Source organism: Phacochoerus africanus, chromosome 12, assembly GCF_016906955.1.
Source record: "Phacochoerus africanus isolate WHEZ1 chromosome 12, ROS_Pafr_v1, whole genome shotgun sequence".
NCBI lineage: Eukaryota > Metazoa > Chordata > Mammalia > Artiodactyla > Suidae > Phacochoerus > Phacochoerus africanus.
The window spans coordinates 54739171-54759396 of NC_062555.1; the positions used below are offsets into that span (position 1 = coordinate 54739171).

Here is a 20226-nt window from a genome sequence, read left to right on the forward strand (position 1 = left end):
GGCTGGAGGAAAGCCTAGCACCCAGACAGGGGAGGACAGGGAAGCAGAAGCCTGGGGGTCAGGAATCTCCTTTTGCAGAGCCCTCCCTTTTGACAGGACTAGTGTGGTCGGTTTCCACACTGGCCAGGGGGGTGCTATGGCTCCCATGTGATAATAAGTGTGAACCACTTACTGTCACTGCAGCGGCTCTGGTCACCGCTCTGACGCGGGTTCGACTCCTGGCCTAGGAACTTCCATATGCCCTGGGTGTGCCCCCCACCGCCACCCAAAAAAGTGAGCCACTTACATGAAGTAGAGAATAGTACGTGGAGTCCTCAGGGTTATTTAATGTTTTGGGTTTTCGGGGCCGCCTTGGGGGTCTCAATATTTTTGGCTCTTCTCCTTTCAAGATACCTACAAGAAAAGTGATCATGAACAAGTACTCAATTACAAAGGCTGTTTATCAAGCAGTGTTTTCCTTGGGGTTAAATAACAAATGATAGACATACTACTGGGGCTAAAATTGGAAGAAAGAGGACATTTCTTTGTCCCCCCCACAAGCCTTATGCACGTCCTTCCGACTGTCTGGTGGTCTAAGACTCTGAGAAGTTAGGAGGACAGGAGACAGGGAAGAAAAGAAATACACACCTTGGTAATGTGGAGGAGAAGCTCAGAGGGTGGATGGCAGGGGGTGGGGGTGCGGGGAGTCAAACCTGCCAGAAAATCTTTAAAAAGCAAGACTATGCTCATAGACTCTTTCTGTGTCCTTCCCCCCCTGTGTCACTGGCCTTACACCATGACCCATGCATGCATGCATGCATGCAAGTGTTGCATGATCCTCATCTTAAAGTATTACGGCACCTTATGACCCAAACTGAGAGATGGATGATCTGCAGGCTGCATTCTTTTTGAAAATCCTAGTCTTTCACCAAAATTTAGAATCTCAAACTATGAGAATGTTCAGATTGGACTTTAAAAACCTCGTCCAAGAAAGAATTAAGCTTGTCCTTTTTCTCCTGCTCTTTCTCTCCTACAGCCAAGTTCTTGGAGCTGCAGAAACCTCATCAGTGCTTCTGATGATCTTCATGCTTGGCTGCCAGGGTTTGTTACAAGTAGCTTTATATTTACAGAGCTAAGAGGCCTCTTCAAAGAATTTCTGTCTATCTTTCATGATGCTTGACTATATCATCCTTTGACTGCATTTGTGCAGGAATGTTTGCAAGATAAATACATCAGGGTTGGGGTAGGGAGTAAGGCATGGGTATTTACTGGAGAATGGCTAACATTCAACAGGTATTTGAGCACATATTTCTTAGCAGGACTTTAAGGGCATTAAGAGATCACAATGAGGAGAGTTCCCATTGTGGCTGAGTGGTAAATTCAGCCCCTAGCCTGGAACCTCCACATGCCGCAGGTGTAGCCATAAAAAGACCAAATAAATAAATAAATAAATAAAATAAAAATCACAGTGACGGGACAACAAAGATTCCTAATTCTCAGAGGCAGAAATACACAGAGAAATGGAATTGCCCCAAACCATTCTAATCAAATCAAGACAAATCTGACTAAATCAATGACTGTTTCATACTATGTGTACCCAGCTGTGACTGTCAGTGTCAGTGTCAGTGTCAGCGTCCAGGATGGAGACTCACAGGTGCCTAACGTTCTAGCCATAGGCCCAGCCCAATGGGCAAACATACTTATTATAACAGCTTTCATATCCTAAGGTTATGGAGCTCATTCGTTTTAAAATTTATGGAAAACTGCTGGATGGCAAAGACAGGTCAGCTGGCTGCAAGTAGGTCACTGAGGTAGAAGGCCTGGAACAATGGGAACCAGAGAAAACCAGACCAATCCCCCATTACTGTCCGTTTTGGAATAAAACAAGAAAACAAAGAAAATGGGCTCTTTGTTAATGAGACCATGTTATCGGAGATTTGTAATGGACAGGAGGAGTGAAAGCACTTTTCTAACCAACCCCGAGAGGTTCACCTCCCACTCTCTCTCTTCCCTTTTCTCCAAAGAAGTAGACAGAGGAGGAGGAGGAAATCCAGGTATTGGAGCCCTATCTGAATCCTGCCTTTTTAATTTTTTTTTTATTTTTTGCTTTTTATATGGAAGTTCTCAGGTTAGGGGTTGAATCAGAGCTACGGCTGCCGGCCCATGCCACAGAAACAGTAATGCCAAACCTGAGCTGTATCTGCGACTTTCACCACAGCTCATGGCAACACTGGATCCTTAACCCACTGAGTGAGGCCAGGAATCGAATGTGAGTCTTCATGGATACTAGTTGGGTTTGTTATTGCTGAGCCACAATGGGAACTCCCTGAATCCTGTCTTAGACTGTCTCAAGCACAAGGAAAGACGGTAATTCTTGCCACCACCATAATTCATGTTCTTTTGTTATTTTCCTTCTCCTTATTGATCATCTCTCCCAGAGCTGATTATTAAACAGCTCCTATCAGCTCTTGCGAAGTTTGATCATTTCTAAACCTGCTGGCTGAATCCACCTACGCTACTTAACTTGAGCCTTGAGACACATTAAAATATAGTATCAAGTTATTATGTATTTTGAAACATAAAGGTGAGCTGGGACTCAATTTTAACCTGACTTTAATATTATTTAAGATCTGAATTAAAATAGCAGAACATTATTACTATAATAGAAATTAATTAAATTTAAGGCGGCAAAGAATAAACTCTGCGAGAGTGAAAAACATTCTGGGAATAAAGGCGGTCTTGCTCTTGTTTCCATTTTCTCATCAGCTGTTACTGTTCAATCTGATTTCTATCACCAAGACTCTACAGAACCTGCCTTCTGGACAGTCAAGGGTGACCACTTTACTGACAAATCCAATTATGTCCTTATTATCTCTGATTTCTTCACTATTTGACATTATTGACCACTCCTTCCCTTCAGGGGTGAGGGGGAGGTTTCCTGGGACAGACACCTTATCTGATTTATCTTTGTATTCCTGACACTGAAGGAAACACCTGACACACAGGAAGTGCTTAATAAAAGTCTGCTGGATGAGTAAACATCCTTTGCCTCCTGGATCGAATCATTGTGCCCCCAGCTCCTTGCACGTTGAACAAAGACTCCCTAGGGATGACTTCTGACAGCATTACCTCCAGTGTCTTCCTCTCACCCACCAGAACTCTGCCCTAATTTCTTACCCTATTGAGTATTTCCATCTCAGACTCTCAGGCTCAGCTGATTCAGGGGTCATCTTTCTTCTCCGTCTAAGATTGTGTACACCACCACTCAACGGCACCCCCCAGGTTTAAAATATTGACGTCACCTTTGCTTTATTCCTCTTCCTCCGTTCCTAGAACCAGGCAATGATCAACTTCTGCCAATTTTTGGATACATTTGAAATGTCTAATATTCATCCACCATTTCTTCTTTGTTTAGTCCTGCTACAATTCTGGGCTAAACTGCTCCTTGAATAACTGTGGCTCCTTTAATAATGTGTTCTCCGTGCTCCGTCTCACAAATGAAGACCAGATTCCCCTCCCTTAAATGTCCCTTTAATGATGAAATTGCACTTTTCAAAAATTTATGATGCTTTTTTCCTTAAGCCTAAACCTCTCTGAAATCCAGTTTTTTCCCTACACTCTCAGTAGTTTCAGTTTTATCTCCCATTTTCCCACAAATGAACTATCTCCTCAGCCTAGCACCTCACTGGAATCTCAGCACACCTTGTTGAGAGCTCTAACTTTGCTTATTCTCATCCTCTCATAGAAAGGCTTTCTGTGGCCTCATGGGAAAACCTAAGCAAACTTCAATGCCTGTGTCCACTTCCAGCTCTTCCATGAAGGTTTCACTGACTGTCCAGTGACTTCCCTCCCATGTGAACACCAATGGTACTCACGGGCTGTGCAAATCGTTTGAAACTTGTCATGGGCTGAATTGCGTCCCCTCAAAATTCATATGCAAAAGTCCTGACCTTCAGTTCCTCCGTGTTTGGAGGAAGGATCTTTAGAGGAAGGTCGTTAAGGCAGGCCCCAATTCAATACGATCAGTGTCCTCATGAGAAGAGATTAGGACACAGACACACACAGAAGGAAGACCACATGAGGACAAAGGGAGAAGACGGCATCTGCGACCCAAGGAGAGGCCTCAGAAGAAGCCAAACTTGCCTACATGCTGATTTTGGTCTTCAGCCTTAAGAACTGTGAGGAAATAACATTTCTGTTGTTTAATCCTCTGTGGAACTTTGTTATGGCAGCCCTAGCAAAATAACATGACACTTAATCTCATGCTTCTTGCCACTTACTATTTTGCTTATGACTTTTTAAAAATCTTTTTACTGCCACACCTGTGGCATATAGAAATTCCCTGGGCTAGGGTCAAATCAGAGCTGCACCTGAGGCCTATACCACAGCCACAGCAACATGAGATCCGAAATGCATCTGCAACCTACACTGGGGCTTGCAATGCTGGATCCTTAACCCACTGAGTGAGGCCAGGGATTAAACCTGCATCTTCATGGACATTATGCCATGTTCTTAACCCACTGAGGCACAATGGGAACGCCTTACCTATGACCGTTTTATTTTTTATTATTAAAAAAAATTTATTATAGTTGATTTACAATGTTCTGCCAATTTCTGCTATACAGCAAAGTGACCCAGTTATACATACATATACATTCTTTTTCCTCACATTATCCTCCATCATGTTCCATCACAAGTGATTATAGCTCCCTGTGCTACACAGCAGGATCTCACTGCTTATCCACGCCAGTTGCAATAGTTTGTATCGACTAACCCCAAACTCCCAGTCCATCCCACTTCCTCCCCCTTCCCCTGGGCAACCACAAGAAATAGTGGGACCATGTGTTTTTGGATGGTGGTGGACATTATGTCTTAGGTTCTGGTTGCCCTCTTGCCTTTTTACTGGACCTCTGCTGATGATAGGTGTTTGGAGATGTTAAGAGGTCTGATTCCACTTAAGAGACATAGTGCTAAGTGAAGAGCAGAGAGTCAATATAATTTTCTTCACTATTTTCACCAGATATAAAAATAAATTCTGGTGCTTTAAAGATAAATGCAAATAGAAGAACTCACAAAATTTCTCGAAAGAAAATCCAGATGACTCTGTGAACAATCTAAGGGTACAAATGTCTTAACTAAAACTCAGAAGCCATAAAAAGGTAGCAAATGATTACAAAATATAGATCAACAGAAAAATGGGCAAAAGATATAAATAAGCTCAGGATAAGCAAATCCAAAAAACCAATAAGCTTGAGAAATAAATAAGCCTGCCAGCAGACAAGAAAATATGAATTATAATAACAGTGAAATATCATTTTATTCCAGACACATCAGCAAAAATTAAAAAAAAAAAAAAGGATAACCCTGCTGGACAGGATGTCCATAAAAGTGTATTCAAACAGATTGTTGAAGGAAACATCAATTGTTAAGGCCTTTTAGGAAAGCAATCTATCAAAACCCCAAAACACCTTTAACTCAGTAACCCCACCCCTATCCCTATAAAATCAGGATACAAGGACATTTTCAGAGATGTTAACTGCAAGATTTTTCATAGTGGCAAAAAATCAAAACAAAGTGAATATCTAGCAAAAGAGGAAAGGTTACATAAATTATTATGATCTTCCTATGGAATACTATATGGCTATTAAAAAGAATGAGTCATAGCTATACCTGTTGATGAGCAGGGGTTCCTGCTAAGGTAGTGAGGGAGAACAGAAATATGTATAAGTGTTTAATAAAACAATGACAACAATCTCTATATTTATACATATGTATAAGGGCAGTTATACATATCTACAAAAGATATAAAAGAACACTGTTTTATAAGAGTTTCCTGATGGAGAGACTAATACGGATTGGAAAAGGAGAATGGGGGAGAGAAACAGGAAAAAAAAGAGAAAATGAAAAAAATAATGCATTAAAAAGAATCCTGGAATGTGTGGTTTGTCCATATTTAGGTAAGATTATAAATATGCATGAGAGTATTGCAAAAATTTCAAAATGTGTGGAATTTTCAGAATTTTTTTTGTCTTTTTGCCTTTTCTTGAGCTGCTCCCTCGGCATATGGAGGTTCCAGGCTAGGGGCCTAATTGGAGCTGTAGCCACCAGCCTACGCCAGAGCCACAGCAACATGGGATCTGAGCCTCGTCTGTGACCCACACCACAGCTCACGGCAACGCCAGATCCTTAACCCACTGAGTGAGGCCAGGGTTTGAACCCGCAACCTCATGATTCCTAGTCAGATTTGTTAACCACTGCGCCATGACAGAAACTCCCCAGAATTTTTTTTTATGGCCACATCTGTGGCACTTTTAAGTTCCTAGGCTAGGGGTGGAGTCCTAGCTGCAGCTGCAGCTGCAGGCCTACAACCACATGGCCGTATCTGTGACCTATTCCACAACCTGTGGCAATGCCAGATCCTTACCCCCCTGAGTAAGGCCAGAGATGAAACTCACATCCTCATGGACACTATGTTGGGTTCTTAGCCTGCTGAGCCGCAATGGAAACTCCAGAATTTCAGACTAATTCTTACATCTTGCAAAGTCTGCTCTAGTGTTTGTTTATTGACTTTTTTCTTCACCAGGATAGTGTGAAGCAGAGGGCTGGATATTATTAAAGGGTGTCTTTCCTGAAGATACTGCCATGTAACGTGGGCAGCCAGTGAACATTACTGATGAATGTATTCAACAGGGTCTTACTGTTCAGATTAAATTTCCCCAGGCTAGTTTGTATTTTTGAAGAACAAACTGCCCATGAATTTATCGGCATACAAATATTTCAGAGAAGCCTAAGTTTATTTTGCCCTCTAAATTTTTGTTCCTTTGGGGGAGTACAAACATTGCCTGCTAATGTCATTCTAACCCCTTAATTATGAAAGTGACATAAACATTTATAATCACAAATTACCAGCAGTGTATCAATGTTGGCAGTAGCAAAATTAGGTTTGTGACTATTTTGTGTGATGTGCATGATAAATATTAGCTGATAAAGGTTGTGGCTATATTAAATAGCCAGAAGGTAAAATGCTTATTTATATTGTACTTCTGACAATAATTTCATTAAGTGTTTGAGTGGCTCAGAAATGCACATTTAAAAAATAATGAAAAAACCCAACATTTCAAATTCAGAAGAAAAAAGATATTTAAAACTCATTGCTAATTTTTGCTTGAGAAAATTAAATTTCAGTATTATTCTCATTTTAATAATTACACTATTTTACTTAAGTAAACATGCATAGTATAGTCTGCAAAAGTAGCAGCTCAGAAATGCACCTATGTAATTGTAATTTCTTAAGAAGTCAGTTTTTTCATTTTTGTACATTTCCATTTACAGTCTGTGAACTTGAAGCAACATAGTGACCCACAGGAAATCTCAGATAGGAATATTCACTGCTTTTTGTTAGAGGCAGGATTCGCCCTAGTCAGGATTGCAACCTGCCTTCCAGAAGCTGCTCTGCCTTTCATCTCATCTGCCCTTCAGCCAGGCTAGGTGCCCTTGGAGAGAACTGGGCTTGTGTGGGCAGTTCAGTCCCTCTGTGCTCCTCTCTGCCTTGTGGTAAGTAAAAAATATTAACTTGTTTTAATTTATATATTTTAATTTCTGGGGCAATCACATATATATGTTTATTTTCCATTTGCATTTGTACCTCTATAAATAAATGTCTTGTGCCCATTTTTTTCTACTGAGGGTGTTAGTATTTTTCCTAATTATTTATGAGCTCTTTTTATATTACATATGTTAACCATTTTTACATTTGTTCTAAATAGTTTATCGTTTGTCTGTAGTTCTTTAAATGATGCTTTCTAATATCTAGAAGGTTTTAACATTTAAAGAGTCTAAATCAACCACAATTTTTCTTTGTAATTCCTTTTATTACTTATTATACTTTGTTGTTTCCTAAGTAGAGATTGTGCAATAGTCCATATGGTCTGGTTTCTCTTGGTTTATTTCTCATATTTAAATCATATTAATATATCTGAGAAATACTGGAGTATTCAGTACAAGGTAAGACTGTTTCATTTATTCTCCCCAAATCAGAAAAAATTTTTAGCAGTATCCATTTTTAAACATTTTTTATTTTATTTTATGGCTGCACCTGTGGAATATGGAAGTTCCTGGGTCAGGGACTGAGTTTGAGCTGTAGCTGTGACCTACATCACAGCTGTGGCAATGGTGGATTCTTTAACTAACTGTGCCAGCCTGGGGATTGGATCCACACCTCCATATCCAACCATTTCTTATTGGTTTGCTGTGTATTCTTTTGTGACAGGTTTTTATAAATACTATGGTCAATTTTAGAGTTATCCTGTTCCATTAATCTGTGGTTGATTTTCATAACAGAGGCATATAACCATATGATATGGTCATATCATAAGCTAATAATACCTTTATATTATTCATTTACTATCGAAAGGGCAAATCCTCATTTACTTTTTTTAAAATAAATTGTATTGGAATATAGTTGACTTAGAAAGCTGTATTAGTGGAGTTCCCATCGTGGCGCAGTGGTTAACGAATCTGACTAGGAACCATGAGGTTGCGGGTTCGGTCCCTGCCCTTGCTCAGTGGGTTAACCATCCGGCGTTGCCGTGAGCTGTGGTGTAGGTTGCAGACGCGGCTCGGATCCCGCCTTGCTGTGGCTCTGGCGTAGGCTAGTGGCTACAGCTCTGATTCGACCCCTAGCCTGGGAACCTCCATATGCCACGGGAGCGGCCCAAGAAATAGCAAAAAGACAGAAAAAAAAAAAGCTTTATTAGTTTCAGGTATACAGCAAAGCAAATCAGTTATACATACACATATATCTGTTCCTTTCCAGAATTATTTCCCATAAAGGTCATTACACAGTATTGAGTAGATTACCCTATGCTATAAGTAGGTCTTTGTTGCCTGTTTTATATATAGTAGTGTATTTATGTCAATCCCAACCCCTAAATTATTCCTCCTGCCTAATCTGTTCCCTTTGGTAACCATAAATTTGTTTCCAAAGTCTATGAGGTTGTTTCTGTTCTGCAAATAAGTTCATTTGTATCCTTTTTTTTGGATTCAAATGTGATATGGTATGGTATTTGTCTTCCTCTGTCTGATTTACTTTACTTAGTATGATAATCTCTAGGTCCACCCATGTTGCTACAAATGACATTGTTTCATTCTTTTTGATGGCTGAGTATTATTCCATTGTACCACATTTTCTTTATCCCTTCCTTTGTTGATGGACATTTAGATTGCTTCCATGTCTTGGCTATTGTAAATAATGCTGCAGTGAACACTGGGGTGCATGTATCTTTTCAGATTATAGTGTTCTCTGGATAGATGCCCAGGAGTGGAATTGCTGGGTCATGTGGTAGTTCTCTCTATTTAGTTTTCGAAGGACCCGTCATACTGTTTTCAATAGTGGATGTACCAGCTTACATTTCTACCAACAGTGTAGGAGAGTTCCCTTTTCTCCACTCCCTATCCAGCATTTCCTGGTTGTAGATTTTTTTGATGATGGCCATTCTGACTGGTGTGAGGTGATACCTCATTGTAGTTTAGATTTGCACTTCTCTAATAATTAGCAATGTGGAGCATCTCTCTCTCTCTTTTTTTTTTCTATTTTGATTTTTTTTTTCAGGGCCACAGCTGTGGAATATGCAAGTTCCCGGGCTAGGGGGTCGAATTGCAGCTGCAGCTGCCAGCCTATGCCACAGCCACAGCAATGCCAGATCCAAGCTGCATCTGTGACTTACATGGCAGTTTGTGGCAATGCCAGATCCTTAATCCACTTAGTGAAGCCTGGGATTGAGCCTGCATCCTCATGGATGACAGTCAGGTTCTTAACCCACTGAGCCACAATGAGAAGTCTGAGAATCTTTTACATGTTGGGTTTTTTTTGTTTTTTTTTGTTTTGCCATCTGTATGTCTTCTTTGGAGAAATGTCTATTTAGATCTTCTGCCCATTTTTCTGATTGAGTTGTTTTTTGATATTGAGCTGCATGAGTTATTGGTATATTTTGGAGATTAATCCCTTGTCATTTGCTTCATTTGAAAATATTTTTTCCCATTCTGTGGGTTTTCTCTTTTTTTAATGGTTTCCTTTGCTATACAAAAGCTTTTAAGTTTAATTAGGTCCTACTTATTTATTTTTGTTTGTATTTTTATTACTCTAGGAGGTAGATCAAAAAAGATGCTGCTGCAATATATGTCAAAGAGTGCTCCATGTTTTCCTCTAAGAGTTTTATAGTATCTGGTCTTATATTTAGGTCTTTAATTCATTTTGAGTTTATTTTTTGTGTATAGTGTTATACAGTGTTCTAATTTCATTCTTTTATATGTAGCGGTCCAGTTTCCCCAACACCATTTATTGAAGAGGCTGTCTTTTCTTCACTGTATGTTCTTGTATTCTTTGCTGTAGGTTAACTGACCATAGGTGCATGGATTTATTTTTGGGCTTTTTATGCTGTTCCCCTGATCTATATTTCTGTTTTCTGTGCTAGCACCATACTGTTTTGATGACTAGCTTTGTAGTAAAGTTTGAAGTCAGGGAGTCTGTTTCTTCCAGCTCCGTTTTTCTTTCTCAAGATTGCTTTGGATCTTCAGGGTCTTTTGTCTTTCCATACAAACTGTAAATTTTTTTGGGTTCTAGTTTTGTAAAAAATGCCATTGGTAGTTTGATAGGCATTGTGCTGAATCTACAGATTGCCTAAAAGGCAAGTCTTCATTTATAATTATTCTTTTTTTCTGGAAATTTACAAATGGTATTTAGAGACATTAAATTTTCAAGAAAATCTCAATGAAATTGAATGCGATTTTTTAAACCTAGAAACCACTTTTAGAATGTTTACAATTTCTTATCTTTCAATCCAGAAATACATTGGGCCATTCTTCTATTTTTATCCACCTCTTCTATTTTTATCTCTTTATGTTTTTTCTTGCTAACTTTACTTCAGGGTATTATATTTGTTTTTGCTGTTATTTCCAATAAGGTCTTTTCACATTATAAATTATCACAGGAAAGAATATGTATATACCCCTATAATATACCCTTGCTGAATTGTTCTGCTAGTATCAATCATTACTTTGGTTCATTCTTTGTATTTTTAAGGTCAAAATTCATGTTGTCTACTAATATTCTTACTCTATCTTCTTTTTTTCAATAATTATGCTTTCCTGGAACTTCTGTTTGCTGGCCTGTTGCTTCAGCTAAAAATTCCTAAATAACATAAAAGTGTTGTACTAGCATCCTTCTCGTAATACTGTTTTTAATGGATCTGCTTTCAGTGTTTTACCATTAATTATGATGTTGACAATTGGTTTAAGAAATATATTCTTTAGCAGTAGCTAAAGAATCTTCTTCTAATCCTAATTTTTGCTTTTCATTAGGGCATAATGTTAGATTTTATTGAAAACTGTTTGAGCATTTATCAAGATGTCTTTTTTCTCTTGACCTTTTGATATTAGGTAGGTTACATTGATATGTGTTATTTGAATAGTCTTTTAATGTAATGTTGCATTAAATTACTTAGTACCATTCTCAGGAGTTTTACTTTTAAATCCCTGAGCCATTGCTTTCTTCTTTTTCTTTCTTTTCACCCCCCCCTTTTTTTCTTCCTAAAAGATTATTTATTAGCCTTTGATTCTGGGGTAGATGATCTTCATAAAACAGTTAACTTTCTATGTTTCTTCTTTTTTTCTCAAACAGATCACAAAGAATGGGAATTATCTGTTCCATGAACTTTAAATACATTTGTTTAAAACACTATGAGTTCCTGGAACCTTTTTTTCAAAGTAATTCTTTGACAGACATATAATCATATTGACTATTTCATCTTAGAAATTTATATTTCAGCCTCAAATTGTTTCTGTGAAGTTGACTGTATTCATAGTGTGCCAAGATTTTAGTATTATCAATCATAGCTATTATAGTCTTATTCTTATCTCTAATTTTTAAAAAGTAATTAGTCAGTTTTATTTTCAAAAATATTATTTAAGCTTTAGTTAGCTATCTGGTATATTTCTGTCTTCTCATAATTGTTTCTCTTTTCTGTTTTTTTTGGTATTGAATAATACTTTTTAAAAAAATTCTTGCTTTATATCCTTTATTTCATTAATTTCTCTCAGTTAATATTGAAAACAATGATATGAATTTTTCCATGAATGCAGATCTGGTTGCATTAAATCATAGTTTCTATGTGTAGCTATCTTAATTTTTATTATTTTGAAATACTTGATAATTATAATTATAGTTTCTTCACTTAAGATTTCTTATTGATTTTTAATCTGCAAATTTGTTTTTTTTTTTTTAAACTTCTATCTCAGTTGCATCATGGTCAGAAAACATAATCCAGTTCAACTTGGGAGTTAATGGACTAGCCCAGTATGTCTAGTTATAAGAAAAAAATTAAAGTATACTAGACATTTAAGGAAACAGTATTTTCTCTACGTGATATGAATTATAAATAAACTTTATGTGAATTTATTTTATTGACCATATTATTTTATTAAATATGCAATATAATTTTCCTTTCAATTAACCCTGTGTAGCTAAATAATATAGTGTCAAAATATGTCAAGGAAAAACTCACCAGTGCTGCTGACATGGTTGCTATTTTTCGCTACATTTTTATTAGAAATTTAATGGGAAGTTGGGGAAAGCATATGGTTCATTGCCCTTCTGCTTCCATATCAGCTCTGTGTCCTCTGTGGTTTAGAACAGATAAAAATTATGGAATGGGGAGTTCCCGTCGTGGCGCAGTGGTTAACGAATCCGACTAGGAACCATGAGGTTGCGGGTTCGGTCCCTGCCCTTGCTCAGTGGGTTAACGATCCGGCGTTGCCGTGAGCTGTGGTGTAGGTTGCAGACGCGGCTCGGATCCCACGTTGCTGTGGCTCTGGCGTAGGCCGGTGGCTACAGCTCCGATTCAACCCCTAGCCTGGGAACCCCCATATGTCGCGGAAGCGGCCCAAGAAATAGCAACAACAACAAAAAAGACAAAAGACAAAAAAAAAATTATGGAATGGAAGCAATAATTTAGGTGTGAAAAATTTAGCTATTACCATCTAAGGTTTCTAGGTCAACTGTTTTGTCTGAATTAATTCAGTTAACTCATTGAAATCTATAATTCAGAGGGTAAACTTTTATGATTAGTATTTAATATAACTAAAATGCTAAAAGGAAATGATACTCACTGGATTTTAAGTTTGTAAAATCATTTGGTTTTGGATACTGAAGACTGTAGTTTTTTGTTGTTGTTGTTGTTGTTATTGTTGTTGTTGCTATTTCTTGGGCCGCTCCCGTGGCATATGGAGGTTCCCAGGCTAGGGGTTGAATCGGAGCTGTAGCCACCGGCCTACGCCAGAGCCACAGCAACGCGGGATCCGAGCCGCATCTGCAACCTACACCACAGCTCAGGGCAACGCCGGATCGTTAACCCACTGAGCAAGGGCAGGGACCGAACCCGCAACCTCATGGTTCCTAGTCGGATTCGTTAACCACTGTGCCACGACGGGAACTCCCATGACTGTAGTTTTTTTAATGATTTGGGAGGAATGAGTATTATTTCTTATGAATAAAGACTAGTAGAAAATAAATTGAGGAAGATAAGTGTTTACCAGAGGTATGCTGGGTAAGAAGGCAATATAACTTCTGATATCTCTTTACTTTCTATTCTCAATGAAAAAATATTCCTGCAAAACATTTGACCTACATTATTTCACCTACCTAGTCTTCACATGAATGTAAATATGTTTACAAATACATGTGGAGACATATTCTTGGATAGTGTGTAAAATGCATTCCTAGGTGGCAGCATTACAATGGTAAAACCTTTGGCCTACCTAAAAAAATACTGAATTGGTACCATCATAACTGAAAATATTGGGATTATTGCATGACTCTAGATGGCATAACAATTGAGAAATAAATAGAAGTTTGCTATTGTATTTTCCTCTGAAAGCAACACAAAAGCATTTTTATTCTATCTACTGTATGTATATATGACAAGGGGCTGCTTTGATTTAGTGTTCAATTTACTGACAGTATTATGCAAACAAAGCATGGGAATTATTATCACATCCTTCTTTGTTAACTTTGCAGCCTATCAAAGAATTTCAGCCTGTTGGACAGTCATATCTTCTCTGAAAAGAGAGAAAGAAAACGTGCTTTTGTGTTATCAGGGTTTATTTATCCTACAATTAATCTTTTTCTTCTCTCCACATCGGTCAACACAAATTGCCAGGTGCACCATAATTAAGAAGAAAAATATCCCCCTCCCCATAAAAGGAGTAACTCTGCACATTATTCAAAGAGAATAATGCAATGTCATTGCATATTTATGAAGATAACAGGATAGACTCTATGATCAAATGGCCATGTTCTAGTTATATACGTTCTACACTACATTTCTCTCAATGAAAATGCAGGTTCAGTTAATGCCTATTGGTTTCAACTTATAACAATTATTATCAAAACAAAGATATAAAATATAAGTAGTTCCTGTACTTACCTTATTTTATTTTATGTTTATTTTTAGGGCCGCACCTGTGTCATATGGAAGTTCCTGGGCTAGGAGTCAAATTGGAGCTGTAGCTGCCAGCCTACACCACAGCCATAGCAACACTGGATCCAAGCTACATCTGTGACCTATGCCATAGCTTGTAGCAATGCTGGATCCTTAAGCCACTGAGCAAGGCAAGGGATGGAACGTGCACCCTCATGGATACTAGTCAGGTTCGTAACCTGCTGAGTCATAACGGGAACTCGTACATTATTTTATTTTTAAACTTCATAATGCCTTCTTCAGTTTTCATTTGGACATTATGTTACTTTTGAGACTTTTGCACATTGAGAAATATGTCTCACAGAGAGAGAAACCTTATAAAATAAGGCTACAGCTTGTTAAAATACATTTGGGTTTTGGGTTGTCAGGTCTGCCCCAGACCCTCCTGTTTTCTTCAGGTCCTCTCTCAGGCACTTCCTCTGCTACTCTCAGGGGCATGGGACAATTCAGATGTTTGCCAGCTTAGCCTTAAATGTGTGTAGTAGAATATGTAACCTCTCTATATGTGGATGGAACAAAAGTTTCTCCCTCTAAACCTGAAGAGTTAAAGAAATGTCACTGAATTACAATTCTCTACTGAATTATAATAAGCTAAGAATTGATTTTTCTTTCTTTCTTTTTGTTTGTATTTTAGAGCCATACCTGCTGCATATGAAAGTTCCCAGGCTAGGGGTCAAATCAGAGTTGTAGCTGCTGGCCTATGCCAGAGCCACAGCAACTTGGGATCTGAGCCATGTCTGTGACCTACACCACAGCTCACAGAAATGCTGGATCCTTAACCCAACTTAGGGAGGCCAGGGATTGAACGCATATCCTCATGGATCCTAGTTGGGTTTGTTACTGTTGAGCCACAATGGGAACTCCAAGAATTGATTTCTGATAGTCTTCCTAGGTCCATTAAAAAAATGGCACACTGAAGAATAAAAGGAATAAAGAATAAAGGGAATTAGAAAAACTCTGCTGCTTTTAGGCATATTCAAAGTCCCTGACAAAGCAATCTTGAGAAAGAAGGAGAGGTGGAGGCATCATACTTCCTGATTTCAAGGTATATAATAAAGCTAAAGCAATCAAAACAGTATGGTACTGGCATAAAAACAGGCACATAGGTCAATGGAACAAAATAGAGAGCCCAGAAAAAAAGCCAAGCATATATGGTCAATTAATTTTGATAAGGGTATCAAGAATACACAATGAATAAAGGATAAATAGCATTGAGAGAACTGGATATCCACACGGAAAACAATGAAATTGGACTCATTTTACACACTCAAAAAATCAACTCAAATGGATGAAAGACTGAAACATTAGACCTAACCCCATAAAAATCCTAGAAGAAAATCCTAGGAAAAAACTTAGAAAAATTCTAGAAGATATCCAAGGGGAAAAGCTCCTTGACATTGGCCTTGAAAATAACATACTGAATATGACACCAAAAGCTCAGGCAATAAAAGTAAACATCAACAAGTAGGACTACATCAAACTAAAAAGCTTCGGCAGAGCAAAGGAAACCATCAACAAAATAAAAGAGGCAATCTACGGAAGAGGGAAAAATATTTGCAACCATATACTGGATATGTTTTGGATAATATTCAAAATAAGGAACTCATTCAACTCAATAGAAAACACAAAACCAAAAACAAAATAAGCAACCAGATTAAAAAATTGGCAAACAACCGGAATTGACATTTTTCCAAAGAAGACACACAAACGGCCTATAGTATATGAAAGAGTGCTCAGTATAATGAGTGAGATTCACTTCATATGTATTAGGACATCTATTATCAAAGAGACAAAGAGAAACACATGCTGGCAAGGATGTGGAGGAAAAAAAAAGCCTTTTACACCTTTTGTGGGAAGGTATATTGGTTCAGCCATTACAGAACACAATATGGAGATTCCTGAAAAAATTAAAAATAGACCTACTCTACGATTCAGCAATCCCTCTTCTGGGTATATATGCTAAAGAAACAGAATTAGTACCTTAAAGAGATATCTTTATATTCATTGCAACATTATTCCCAATGGCAAAGACAGGAAAACAACCTAAATGTTTGGCAACATATCCAATATACGGTTGCAAATATTTTTCCCTCTTCCGTAGATAAAGATGCGATACATGGGCACACACAGGAATGTTACTCAGCCTTAAAGAAGATCTTGCATATGAACCTGGAGGACATACGCTGAGTGAAATGAGCTAGACACAGAAAGAAAAAAACCCCTGTATGATCTCTCTCATATATGGAATCTAAAAAGTCAAACACTAGAAGTAGAGAGTAGAATGGTGGTTACCAGGGCTAGGGAGGTGGGGGAAATGGGGAGATGTTAGTCACAGGTACCGAACTGCAGGTATGAAGGATGAAGATGTCTACAGACCCACTGTACAGAAAGGTCACTACCGGTATTAATGCTGTTTGAATCCTGGAAATGTGCTGGGAGAGTAGATTTCAGGTGCTTGCATCACATATACACAAATGGTAACTATGTGAGAAAATATGCTAATAGCTTGACTGTAATTATATTTCACTAGGTTTGTGTATGAAATCATCATATTGTACTTTTTTTTTTTTTTACAGCTGCACCTGTGGCATATGAAAGTTCCCAGACTAGGGGCTGAATCAGAGCTGCAACCTATACCACAGCTCACAGCAATGCCAGATCCTTAACCCACTAAGTGAGGCCAGGATTCAAACCTGCATTCTCCTGGATACTAGTCAGGTTCTTAACCCACTGAACCATAACAGGAACTCCTGTACATATATATATTAAACATATACATTTTCAATAAACATGTATACACATGTACACATGACACACACAAAACTCCCTAAGATGATCAAAAGTACAAGTTATGACAATACAATGGCAGCCTCCACTCCCTTTCCTGTTAAGAACTGGCTGAGCTGCTTGCAGGGAACCCTGAGGTCCTCCCCGGCTTCCCTCCACCAACAGTACCTCCCTGCCCCACCCTCACCAGGGCCACTGCAGACACAACCTAGAGGGAGGCTGACACCCCCCTCCCCACCCCCACCCCCCCGGCTCCTGCCTGTCAACCAGCCTCTAGGCAGGGGTCATTGGTGGCACTCAAACTAATGGGACTCTGGGCTCTGACTTCCTAAGCTGCTTTTTCACAGAAAGAGGTTTTGGGTCAGGGCCTGAGAGGAGCAGGGAGTGGAAAGGTGAAGAGACACTTTGTGGCTGTTTTCTTTTTTTTAAGTATCACACAATTCTTGAAAACAATGTGGCAGGATAATTGATGGAGACATTAAGACAGCTTCCCTTCCTCCCATATCAGACAAATAGCCAGGCTCATCTTAATATTTTCCTACACAAGGGACTTTTGCAGAAGCTGCCTGAACTTAGCAGCGTGTCTGTATTTGGAGAGGTGATGCAGGAGTCTTGGAGAGGGTGGAGGGCCTCTGAGAAATGCAGAGAAAAGGAACAAAAGAAAATAAATGCAGATTCTCCCAGGGAGAGGTCAGCAGGCCCTTTGGTGGCTGCCCCTGGAGGAGGTGGTAAGGTTGCAGAGAAGAGGGCTACCTGGTGTGGACCAGGCAAGACTCTTGACTCACCAGTTTACCGATACCTCCTGCAGGTAGGGGAGCAGCGGAGCTTCCCAACTTATAGCTGTCATGAGGTCATGAGGCTGGCTAGGAGATGAGTGTTGCAACAGTAACTGTGCAACTAACTGTGTGGGCAACTAACTAGTGACAAAAGGCTCTACCTGATACTTTGGTGGGTATATAAGGCCCCAGGGCCTTTGCACAGCCCTGGGGAGGCAGGAGGCCTAATAATTTCTCAGCCTGAATTCCCCACCAGTTTAGTGAGTAGGGGCAGAGTGTGACTTAGATTCATAAGAAGAAAACTTAATAGTGCATATGGGTTTGTGTATCTGAATGGAGATTTGCACCTTCTACTTAAGGTACAGACTTCTGCCAGAAGATACAGACATATTTCACTTGTTTGCTCCATCTTATCAAAACTGCACCCTGCCCTCCACACCCCCAATACCATCCCTTTCTACTCTATTCTGGTGTAACTTTCCAAGTTCTAGTTTAAGTATATATAAAAGGAAAAAAGAACAAAGAAAAAAGGAGAATGAAATCAGAGAAGGTAGGAGGTGTGTGGAAGAGTCTGGAAAAATGAGTATCTGCACGCAAATAATGAGATGCAATGAGGGTTCTCACCAACAATTAGAACACAGTCACCTCAAATCTGCCATAGAATGAAGGTGGGCAGCTAATAAACAAATCAAGAATCTGGCATTGCCTGCCCCTTCTGGAGGTTCCTTCTCTACCCATCTTTACCTGAGAGACACTGCTGAGGAGAAACTCGTCTAGCAATTGGCTTATGAGGATAGACACTCAGATAAAGAGGCTTCAGTTGCTGTGGCAAAATCATTTCATTCAGTTTTTTCTGCAGAATGAAATACTCTTCAGATAGCTTTGATATCTAAAAAGAAGGTCATGTGTCAGATTACATCAAGGAAACAATTCGGCCAACTCCACAGGGGTCTGTCCAATCCCTGATCCAGCCCCCTGGGACTCCCATGTTCTTCTCCATGACTCACCCTGACCCTGTACCAAGGTCAGAAAAAGGCCTCACTTGACAAATCCTCTTCCTTTGTGCTACTTGCACACCTCACACGTTCCAGTCAAAACTGCCAAATGTACCCCCCCACCCCAGCTTTCTTTCCTGATACTCCTTCTCAGGGTCCCTGAGGTCTGGCTTTTTCTCCAGGAACATCTCTGATGTCTTGATTGTGTTAACCTCCCTCCTTTTCTGTCCTTTCTTCTTTGCCTGATGTCAGGGCCCCCCCCCCTCTCTTCTGGTGCCTCTTTCCATCCTGTCCCCTCTTCCTCGTCTGTTAACACAGCTGACCTGCTTTTCTGCCTCTTGCTTTGCTCCGTGGAGCACTGGATCCACTTCCGTGGTCTTAGCTGCCAGCTCTAGGTAGACAGCTGGCAAGGCCACAGCTCCTGAATGTCTCAGATACATGGCAGGTCAGGGTCGTAATCCCTACTTTGGTCTTTAGAGTGAGCAGGTTTATCAAAATGAAAGGATGCACTGAATGTATATTACAATATTTCCATGTGCTTAAAAACAGAGAACAGGAAGAGGCTAAATCAACGGCAGACCTGTGAACACCGAGAGGTTGGAAATGTCTGGGCCACACCTCTAACAGTCAGGGGGTGTCCAAGGGCAGTTACCGTGCTTTCTTGTGGGCTCAGCCACCTTCAGACAAAAAGCGGAGTTTAGGGACTCAAGAGTAATAAGTGATTCTTTTTTGAACTAACCCATTATGACATTTTTTTCTATGATTTCCTACACTATCGACTACCCTGGCAGTACACATTAATTTATGGTATGAATTGTAGAGGTCACCTAGTGAAAATCCTTTATTTTACACAGGAAAAAATAAGGGTCCTGCCACACAAAGTTTTTTTCTCAGGTGAAACATCCAGAAACAGAGGAAGAACTGAAATGGGCAGGGACCAGATTGCTGTGACCTCTCCATGGCACTAATTTACCAGCATTCCATGTACACCTGGGAGAAGCCCTAGAGTCTCCTTTTATTATTTTATTTATTTATTTGTTTGTTTATTTTTGTCTTTTTAGACAAAACCTCCATGGCATATGGAGGTTGCTAGGCTAGGGGTTGAATCTGAGCTGCAGCTGCTGGCCTATGTCACAGCCACAGCAACGCCGGATT

At 39.4% G+C, this 20226-nt stretch overlaps 1 protein-coding gene across 2 annotated transcripts in view; it reads right to left on the reverse strand.

Annotated features, from left to right (window-relative positions):
* MYO3A (myosin IIIA) overlaps positions 1 to 20226 on the reverse strand; it is a 224632-nt gene that overhangs the window by 14412 nt on the left and 189994 nt on the right. For both annotated transcript variants that reach the window (XM_047755030.1, XM_047755031.1), the window contains exons 31-32: positions 18821 to 18965; positions 287 to 393 (exon numbers count right to left, since the gene is read on the reverse strand). In XM_047755030.1, coding sequence (XP_047610986.1) covers positions 287 to 393; positions 18821 to 18965 — 252 coding nt within the window. The remainder of the gene's footprint in view (positions 1 to 286; positions 394 to 18820; positions 18966 to 20226) is intronic.